We start from the raw sequence: 10,563 nt of genomic DNA on the forward strand, positions 1-10,563 counted from the left end.
ATAATAGTATGTTAATAGATCATAGCTTATGTTTCACCTTCCTGATAATAATACAATACATATAAACTTAATATATGTTTAAGCATAATAATGAAACATATTGCATGTGTGTCCATAGACTTTAATTCACTATCACAATAATAATGTAATCCAACTAAATAATGATCATAACCATCCCATTAGTTGTAATCATTACTGGCATACCGTAACTCATAAAACAATACATGCAAAGTATGATTCCCTCAGTTAACTGATATTTAATAATTAAAAGTGAAATAGTGGCCCATTCATTGGGCATGTAATAGAACACAGGAAAATGACATTAAATCATAATATAAAAACTAACATTCTAGTAAAACAGTTCTACCTTATACAATTTATATGGTTTACAATGGTCAATTATAGTAACAACACCAAAATAATGTACAATACCTCTAGGTAAAAGTTACCGTTATCATACATACACTGATTGTGGTAAAGTTTTAAAAGAAAACAAAAGAGCAGAGTCCTAATGAAAACTTCTGTTGACATGAGCAGTATAAATATTCATGTATGTGTGCCTCTCTAGCCAGCTCCCTGACAACATACAGCTATTTCATTTGAGCCTCCCAGTGAGGTGATTTATATTGGAACGTTTTTTTTTCTTTCCCCTCCCCTTTGGTGTGAATGCTCTGGTGTCTTTTCAGGTCAGACGACTGAATGAAACTCTTGTCACAATGTTCACAGTGGAAAGGTCTTTCTCCAGTGTGGATATGCTGGTGTGTCTTGAGGGAAGTTGGAAATCTGAAAGTCTTATCACAATGTTTACAGTGGAAAGGTTTTTCTCCAGTGTGGATACGCTGGTGTTCCTTCAGGTTACCAGACTGAATGAAACTCTTGTTACAATGTTCACAGTGGAAAGGTCTTTCTCCAGTGTGGATACGCTGGTGTGTCTTGAGGTAAATTGACAGTCTGAAAGTCTTATCACAATGTTTACAGTGGAAAGGTTTTTCTCCAGTGTGGATATGCTGGTGTTCCTTCAGGTAACCAGACTTACTGAAACTTTTGTCACAATGTTCACAGTGGAAAGGTCTTTCTCCAGTGTGGATGCGCTGGTGTGTCTTCAGCTGAGATGACTCACTGAAACTCTTGTCACAATGTTTACAGTGGAAAGGTTTTACTCCAGTATGGATACGCTGGTGTTTCTTGAGGGAAGTTGGAAATCTGAAAGTCTTGTCACAATGTTTACAGTGGAAAGGTTTTTCTCCAGTGTGGATACGCTGGTGGTCCTTCAGGTTACCAGACTGATTGAAACTTTTGTCACAATGTTTGCAGTGGAAAGGTTTTTCTCCAGTGTGGATACGCTGGTGTTTCTTCAGGTCATTTGACTGAATGAAACTTTTGTCACAATGTTTACAGTGGAAAGGTTTTTCTCCAGTGTGGATACGCTGGTGGTCCTTCAGGTTACCAGACTGAAAGAAACTTTTGTCACAATGTTTACAGTGGAAAGGTTTTTCTCCAGTGTGGATACGCTGGTGTGTCTTCAGGTGAGATGACCGGCTGAAACTCTTATCACAATGTTTACAGTGGAAAGGTTTTTCTCCATCTGGTTGAGTTGAAGTCTTGGTAAACTGTTGATGACTGTAAGATCCTGGTTGATCAGTGTCTCCTTGTTCCTGGCTGGTTGTAGAGCTGGTGTTTTGCTGACAGGCTGATGAGGTGATCTGTCCATTCCTCAACATTTGGCAGTAGAGGTCATTGTGTCTCCTCATGATGTGTTTGTGGAGGAAGGCCTGAGATGTGAAGGAGTATGAACACTCAGAACAGGAGAAGAACTGAGTCTGGGAAGACTGGAACCTCACTCCTGTGAGGGGGGGGGGGGGGAGAGAGAAGGGGAGAATGCAGGTTAAAAATGGTGAGTACAAATACAGCTTCAAAGCTTCCATCATCAAACAAGTCCGTTGTTTAGGAGCATTACGGCTTCCCTGTTAAAATGTCTGATTTAATTGTATTTTTCATCGACACTCCCAGTTTTCCCCACACATGTAAGTTCTGTCCCTGTGTTTAACTCATTCAGTGCCCGGCTTATTTATGGCAGTTTGGCTCCGAGTGCCACAGCCAAAATTCATTGTAAAAAAAAAGTGCTTAGGAGCCGAGATACAGCCTTTTTCAGTAAGAAGTTAAAAAAGAGTGAATGGAGCAGAATATTTTCAAATCATGATATCTTCGGTTCTGAACAAACGTTTTTTTTTTTCCGTTTTTTTTTACGTCTTAGACGTCCAGTGGCACTGAATGAGTTAACACTGACTGACCTCCGCTGGTCTCCTCCCAATCATCACTGTCTTCAGTGACTTCAGTGTCAGATTCAAGTTCAACTTCAACTTCAGAGCAGTGTGAAGAGATGTCTTCATCACCATCTTCACTTTTCACTGCTAGTAATGTCAACATTGACCCAACAGGCTCCTCTGGTCTTTGAAGCATCTCCTCCTGTTCCTCTTTAATGTGTGGAGGCTCTGGTTCCTCCTGCAGCAGACTGGGGCTCCTCTCCTCTTTACACACAACCATGTGCAGGATGTCTAGGAGCAGAGAAATAACATGATAGTCAACACTGGGATCCTGAAGTGTAAACAAACATGTTCCATGTACAAAAGGAGGTATTACCTACTTAAAGGGGGATTTTGGACCACAGTGTTCTCACCTTTTCTATGATGTTATATCTTATCTGTTATATTGTACTATGAATGGTACAGTAGAACAATGTCATAACTCCATCCCGGGTCCGCCACAGCTTAAAACGTGCGCCAATAGGCCTTGAGCTAGATCACATATTTTAACAGCTTTTTTGGGGCTTTTTTTTGGTGAGATCTGACGTTCATAGTGACAGAACACTAGGCAACAAAAAAAAAAGTCTCGCTAGACAAGATTGAAATGACAAGATTGAAATCTCAAGATTTCAATCTCGTCTAGCGAGACTTCGTTTTTTTTTTTTTTGCATAGTGTTCTGTCACTATGAACGTCAGATCTCACCAAAAAAAAAAACCCAAAAAGCTGTTAAAATACGTGCAGGAACGTGTAGCTATGGGAATCACACAGCTGAACTAAATTAAGATTAATTTATATTCATGAAAGTGTATCTATGTCATCACGCACGCAGCACGTTTTCATTCACAAGAAGTCTTTTTAGAGACTTTTGATATAAAAATACACAAAAATTGGTCGTTTTCAAATTGTTTTGTTAGGTATGCCTATTTTTCATTTCACTAGACCTTTAATCATCGGTATATTATCATTGTCATGATTATTTCTGATATTGTGACAGCAGAAACAGAATAGAACAAATGTGAGCAGGCCTGGTGTTTCAGGCATCAACTCGCGAGTTGAAAAACAGCAGAAACTAGCTAAATAACTTTTTCTTTTTTTTGCTGATTTTCGTTTTTTTTCATATTAACACAGTTCGAATGTTAAAGAAGGTTTCTATTGCAAAATATAGTCGTGGGAGAATCATTAAATGGTTACATTTGTAGGGCAAAGTAGGCTCTACTATGCTGCTTTTGAGCGAGTCTCTATGTAACTTCGGGGGGTTGGGCCGAGATTTGCATAGAGTTTCGATTGGTCGCTAGCTAGGCATTGTACTCCGGTTTCACTGAGGAGCCAGTGTTGCCAGGTATTGATATTATAAGTTAGCCCCCAAGATTTTATTTGAAAATAGCAGATCTATAAGCTCACTGTGCGTCGCTCGCGATGTGACGCATTGTGAGCTTGTAGATCTGCTATTTTCAAATAGCTGATGCATACAGTAGGGTTAAAATGCTCATGTGGCCCATAGTCGCTTATTTTGGGCTTTTTTCCATAGACCTGGTTGCTTATTGCTCTCATAGAATCTGGCAACACTGGTCTATGGTTATGTGTCGTTGTTGCTTAACTTTAGGCGCATAGCGAAAGTTGCTCTGATCTGATCAGCAGAAAGGATTATTCATTCATTTTCCTCCGTGTGTTTGATGACCCCCCCCCCCCATTTTGAGCTATACCAACCTTTCAGCTAAACAGGCCGCTCGTTTCTATGGAAGTATTCCACTGTATTCTGTATTATAGCCTCGTTAGCTCGTTGTGGCGAGTGTCTTGCCTGAACAGCTACACGACGTCGTGACGTCTTTGTTGAACTGCAACATGGCGTTTGCACTTTCTTCATTTACAGCCCGTGCATCGACATAAACGTTCAGATTTCAAATGTAAAGTGCTTACACATTCCATGCCAGAGTTTAATCTCATAATGTACTCACCAGTGCCAGCGTTTTATTGTTGTTTTTTTGTTTTTATCATGTCGCCACAGACCTCGCTAAATAAGTTAAAAGTGCGCGTTCATTTGGTTCTAAACACACAGCGGATCCGTGAGAAACGTCCAGCGAAAACAGTTTCCAAATGCGAGCCGCCATCTTGAAGCTACAGCCGATACACGCTAAACAGTGATCAGCGAGGAGAAAAACAACAACCAGAGAAAATCGAGTTTTAAACAGGATCCCAGACAGGAAGCGGATACGATCGAAAAAACCGGAACCCGAATAATTCCGTTTCCGACCAAAAACCGGAAACGGAAATGGATCAAAAAAAATCGGAAAGTGCACCTTGGGCGATTAACATGGGAATCGGCGGTTCGCGTAGATCTACGCGACTGGCACGCTGCGGCTTTAAATAGGTTCGCGTAGATCTACGCGATTGGCATTCAATGTGTTAACGCATGGCCACGGATGTTACAATTATGTACGGGCCCACATAAGTACACGTATCTTCCGTAGTGTTCAATAAAAAGCATTTTAATCCGATCGGTATCCATTTGCTTTCAACTACGCGACCGCATCGGTTGGGAGGCGTATTGCACTCTTGATACATTATAACTATGAAAAAATGGCTGCCGATCGGATTGAAATGCTTTTTATTGAACAATGCTGAAGATACGGGTACTTATACCCACCCGAAGTGAATTGTAACATGTGTGGCCATGGGGTAAGCACTTTATATTTGACATCTGAACGTTTATGTAGATGTACAGGCTGTAAATGAACAAAGTGCAAACGCCATGTTGCAGTTCAACAAAGACGTCACAACGTCGTGTAGCTGCTTATTTGCAGTGGTGGGAAGTAACTAAGTACATTTACTCAAGTACTGTACTTAAGCTCACAACGCGTCGCATCGCGTCGCAAATGAGGTCTGTTGAAAATTGCCGATCTACAAGCATGCATTGTGAGCTTGTAGATCTGCTATTTTCAAATAAATATTTTATTAAATCTATTGTGATGATGATTACTTAGTATGCCTATTTTTTTACAACACAGATCCTCTATGGGGGGTCCCTGGCACTAAATAGAATGGACAGCATGGGGGAGTGATTAGAGGAGTGGCTAGGCTGAATAAATTACCCATTGTTCACGCCCATTACCTGGAGCTGAGAGGTGCTTGAAGTGACAATTCTTTAAAAGGGATTATCTCAGTTTTCACTATTATAGATAACCAGATTCAAATGAGCACATCTTCTTCAAATATGTTCCGATTTCAATGAATGATACATCATATGAAAGCTTATATTCTGTACTTCAACAATCTGTAATAAAATGAAAAATGAAAAATGCCCCCTTGCTACCTAAAGCACTGTACCCGCTCACAAATGTAATAAAAACATAAGAGTGAGCACATGAAACGTACCGAGGTGTGGCTGGTCTTCAGGTTCCTGTTTCATAGAGAAAGCCCTGGCTGAGTCTGGAGAGTTCATCTTCACCTGCAGTCTGGACTCCACACACTGGTCTGAAATGAAGGAATTGAATAAGGACTTTAAAGATGGGCTTCCATGGTTCTTTCCCCCCTAAAACATAGTCATTGGGTATTATTATTATAGACATTCAGGCCACTTACACCAAGTCACACTTCCAGGGTTGCCAGATCTGCTTATTATAGTTTCCCTGCAACATTTTATTTGAAAATCTACAGCCGATCTACAAGCTCACAACGCGTCGCATCGCTTGTGGATCTGCTATTTTCAAATACAGCTGATGTAAATGTTAAAGTGCGCATGTGGCCCATAGTCGCTTGTTTTGGGCTGGTTTTCCTAGACCTGGTTGCTTGTTTCTCTCACAGAATCTGGCAACACTGCACACTTCCCATCCAACCAATATGTCTGAGTCGTAGTGTTGGGTCGTAGTGTTGAGTCATAGTGTTGAGTCATAGTGTTGAGTCATAGTGTTGAGTCATAGTGTTGAGTCATAGTGATGAGTCATAGTGTTGAGTCATAGTGTTGAGTCATAGGGTGCGTTCGGAAATACAGCACTGAGCGCACTGGCCAATACAAACTAATAGGCAAGTGCGCTCCGGTGCACAATTTCCGAACGCACCCATAGTGTTGGGGGTTTCTCAGAGCAACCGTTGTACCCGTCTGTTTGTGTCCCTTTTGTGCCCATATATGGAGATCCCTGATGTCATCAGTATATGCCCATATATGGAGGTCCCTGATGTCATCAGTATATGCCCATATATGGGCATGCCCTCTTTTGTGCCCATATATGGTGCTGACCAGAGCCTTCTATTGGTTTAGTTACAGCAACTACAGCGCTGGTCACGTGGTTCTGGAAATAGACTGTAAATAGTGCCAAACGCTCATAGACTCCAGTGCATTCCGTAAACATCCGGTTGAGGTCTTTGTCACTATTTTTTTGCCAATAGAAAGAAGGCTCTGTAGAAGACTGGCCCCATGAAGTGAACGGAGGTGACGCAACTCTCCTTATATGGCTCTAGTACTGACTGATTAGTTGGTGGCTGATGCGATGACGACACATTGAGGTTAGACAACACACTCCATATGTGGGCGTAGCTGCATTGGGAACTCCTTATATGGTTATGGCTGAGTCAGAGTGACGTCAGAGGTCCGTCCGCCAGCTGGCCGGCCCATCCTCCCAGTTTTAATATAGAAATATAGCTGCAAGCAGCGATAATACGGGGCCAGTGATTGCAGAAAGAAAAAAGAAAGAAGCAATGATAAGTAATATGCACAATAAGCCGTAGAAACATAGAAGACCGAACTTGAGAGAAAGAAAACCATGCAATTAACATGAGCATTTTAAACCCTCACTAACCCTAACCCCAGTAAAATGATGCCTACCCCTAACCTCAAGAAATACTAGCAGCATAAGAATGCCAAATCATAATCACTTCGACACATCGTCAGGACGGGGATCGAACCGGTGACCTCCGGACTCATAGGCTGCCTTTTTTCTCATTGAGCTAGAGATATGATAGCCACGGTAGTAGATATGATAGCCACGGTAGTGTCTGTTGATATATATAAGTATTTCCGTCCCTGATGAACCAAGCCTCTGTTTTGCTAACTACTCTAGATCACTGGTTCCCTAACCTTCTACCGATAGAGAAATTGTATGTCTCCTCGGAACCGAAACTGGTGAAAGTAGCCGATCTACAAGCTCACAAAACGTTGCTATCTGAAAAGTTGTGAGATTGTAGATCGGCTATTTTCACAATGAAGTATGTCATACATTGAAAAAAACATACTCTCAAATAAGCGTTTCATGTTATCTGTACCATTTGCAAATGTATCCATTGATACCGTCATGTTAAATGAAGTCCACATTAAGTGAGGCTTGAACTGGAGACCTTGAGGTTGTAAGGTACTAGCTTAAGCGAGAAGCCATTGGACCAACAGACAAGGACCTGTGAAAAAGGAGATCACAGAGATGATACAGTTTCACGCAAATAGCTGAAAAATCCTGGGTTTAAGTGTTTTTCAAACTGCTCAAAATTGCGGACAATCTAAGGGCGGAGCTTACTGGTCAACGTGATAGATGTGTTCCTCATGAGTCAAGGCACATGTGTAAGCAGGTTTAATGGCTGTCGGCCAAACGAGGCATGACTTTTGCCTGTTTAAAGTTTGCATTTAAAAAAAATTGCTATAGCGCCCCCGTTTGACCAATTGAAGTAAGATTGGTTTCAGTGATATTTGGAATGACCCTCTACATTAGTGCAAATTTTCAAAGAAATGTGAGTCTGCATGTATGTGTTAGGGGCAGATGAATAATTGTCATAAAACTGCAATATTCATTGGCTCATTAAAGCTTCATTTTTTCACTTAGAAAAAATCCGCCCCCAACGTTTTGTCGGCATAGGTCCAAAGTTCATGTGTAAAACGTTTCGTTCAAATTACTCAAATCCCAGGAGGAGAACTGTTTGCACCTTAGCACCACCCACCTGACCCAGTCCCTCCCCCTCCTCCTATATGACCCCCCACCCCCCTCCTCATGAAAGGACAGCCCATGGCTCTGCACAGTAGTTTACAGAAGGGTCTAGAACAGTGGTTGTCAAACTGACTTCCAGGGACCCCCAGCTGGGTCCTTGAGAGGGTTCACGGCAAAAAATGTATGGCATAAAGATCAGTGTAACCAGTTTAAACCGGCCGTATATACGTACTGTAGGTGATCTGAAGATAGCAGATCTACAAGGTATTGAATGATGCATCGCGATGACACACATTGTGAGCATGACAAATGTTAGTTGGTAAAGATTCAATGTCTGGTGCATGAAGACATGGAGCTCTAACTTCACTTTAATCACATTAACATTACTGTGGACAGAGTAAAGATCCTCCTGGTTTACAAGATACGTTTACACCTCTTTGCTTAGATTAACCACTGTAATGTAATGCTATAAAACACTGATGTAACTATAGGGTTACAATGATAATAGTGACGTCAACAACAACAAGCTACAAAACAATGTATATCAATGTCTTGCTGTGGAGCTATAGCCTTAGATAAAGACTCTCGTAGATGTATTTTATAGATTTTTGACATGTTTTATCTGTACGAGTCTTTGCTAGCCCCCCCCCCCCCCCCAGATTGCCCTGGAATGTCAGCTCCAAAGCCCGTACTTCTCCAAACATGTACAAATGCAAAATATAAGGTGCTTACCCGGTTGCCCCAAATATTAACTCGATGTTCGGCGTGTTTCTGCAATGTATTAGTCCATATTCTTTAACAAAGAAGTGTTTTAATCCCGTTTGTGGCCGAACGCCATTTTCTCCTTTTGTTTACATCAAGTGTAATTCCCGTTTTCACCAGATGCGCCCATTGGTAACTTCCAACAGAATCGTCCACAAACGGGATCAAGACACTTCTTTGTTAAAGAATATGTACTAATACATTACACAAACACGGCGAACACCGAGTTAACATTTGGGGCAAGCGGGTAATCACCTTATATTTATCATTTGTACATGTTTGGAGAAATACGGGCTTTACTGGTGACATTTCAGGGCAATCTGGGGGGGTGGAGCTAAGACTCTCATAGAGATGAAAACATGTCAACATCGATTAAAGACATTTATCTAAAGCTACTATAATGGAGCTATTGTTTGTGTTTATGATCACTTTATAATAACCCAACAGCTAAGAGTAATTAGATTCATGTTCCAACTTAAATGATGTTAATAAAGACAAATAGATTAAAACAAGACACGATCCGTTCATCTTAAATGATAAATAGATGAAACATGAATGAGTTGATCTTTACCTGCTGTGTTTCAGCGGTTGAGCTGCTAAACGTCCTCCTGCTGCTTAACGACGACACTGTTTAGAAACGACACGTTTTTAGTTGTCTTTGTATTTGACTTTAATATCAATCTATGGTATTTTAAAGTGTCTTTTATATAAATCTATGGTATTTTAAAGTGTCTTTTATATAAATCTATGGTATTTTAAAGTGTCTTTTATATAAATCTATGGTATTTTAAAGTGTCTTTTATATAAATCTATGGTATTTTAAAACAGTCAGTCAACCACCATGTTGTTTACACTGCTGCATTGTGGGTATGTTCTTCTGATGACCACTTTGTCTAGACGCCAGTTGGTGTATTGATGCCCCCTACTGTTGGTCTCGGGTAGTGTCCATAGTTTCTATACAGTAAAGGTCCTTGCACACTGGTGCGTCTTTTCGTTGCGTTTTTTTTTTTTTCATTGTTTTTTCAATTTTTTTCATTGTTGTAAAAAAAACGCAACGAAAAGACGCACCAGTGTGCAAGGACCTTAACAGTACTATGTGACCTTCCTGACCTGTAGACTAGAGAACATCCATCTAGGAGTGCAGTTAATCAGTTAATCACACTAATACATTTAATTTAAACAAATTGATCATCAATAATCTAATACATTTATCAATCCCTATTTTGGGGGTGTCATTATTTGCAAACAAAAACAAAGAACTTCCAGAGCTTAAAGAATAGTGAAAAGAGACGATCTACAAGCTCACGTGTCACGATGCCATGCATTTTGAGCTTGTAGATCAGCTACTTTCACTAGTCTTGCGCAACCCTGTTGTGCAGCATAGTGTAAAATAAGGCTAAAGTAATTGATTGATTTGTTGATATATATATATATTGATATAAAATATATTCTTGATTTTTGATGAATCAGGAAAGTAATGTATAGAATAATCATGAAGAAAATCATGGATAGTTGTAGCCCTACATCCATCACAGCTTTCATCAGTGCACATTGATGCTGCACAGGTCTGATCACGTCTCATAGAAATGCT

The 10,563-nt window shown here is 40.5% G+C and overlaps 1 protein-coding gene across 1 annotated transcript; it reads right to left on the minus strand.

The window, feature by feature from the left end:
* Positions 1 to 201: 201 nt before the first annotated feature.
* Positions 202 to 9,688, minus strand: LOC308097213 (uncharacterized protein). Its single transcript, XM_080444874.1, has 4 exons — positions 9,544 to 9,688; positions 5,677 to 5,775; positions 2,292 to 2,555; positions 202 to 1,843 (listed from the first exon to the last, which is right to left on the minus strand). Exons 2-4 carry the CDS (start codon positions 5,741 to 5,743, stop codon positions 591 to 593), a joined length of 1,584 nt encoding a protein of 527 aa, XP_080301000.1. The 5' UTR covers positions 5,744 to 5,775; positions 9,544 to 9,688; the 3' UTR covers positions 202 to 590.
* Between the last annotated feature and the right edge of the window lie 875 nt (positions 9,689 to 10,563).

The sequence above is a fragment of the Gymnoscopelus braueri genome (genome assembly GCF_963280865.1).
Source record: "Gymnoscopelus braueri genome assembly, chromosome: 12".
NCBI classification, from domain to species: domain Eukaryota; kingdom Metazoa; phylum Chordata; class Actinopteri; order Myctophiformes; family Myctophidae; genus Gymnoscopelus; species Gymnoscopelus braueri.

Bases quoted from the DNA above. Each gene is read 5' to 3' on its own strand.
- LOC308097213 (XM_080444874.1), bottom strand. From the start codon at position 5,743: ATGAACTCTCCAGACTCAGCCAGGGCTTTCTCTATGAAACAGGAACCT. The intron at 2,556-5,676 runs GTACGTTTCATG...CTCTGCTCCTAG, and splicing joins TGAAGACCAGCCACACCTCG to ACATCCTGCACATGGTTGTG. The intron at 1,844-2,291 runs GTCAGTCAGTGT...CCCCCCTCACAG, and splicing joins TTGGGAGGAGACCAGCGGAG to GAGTGAGGTTCCAGTCTTCC.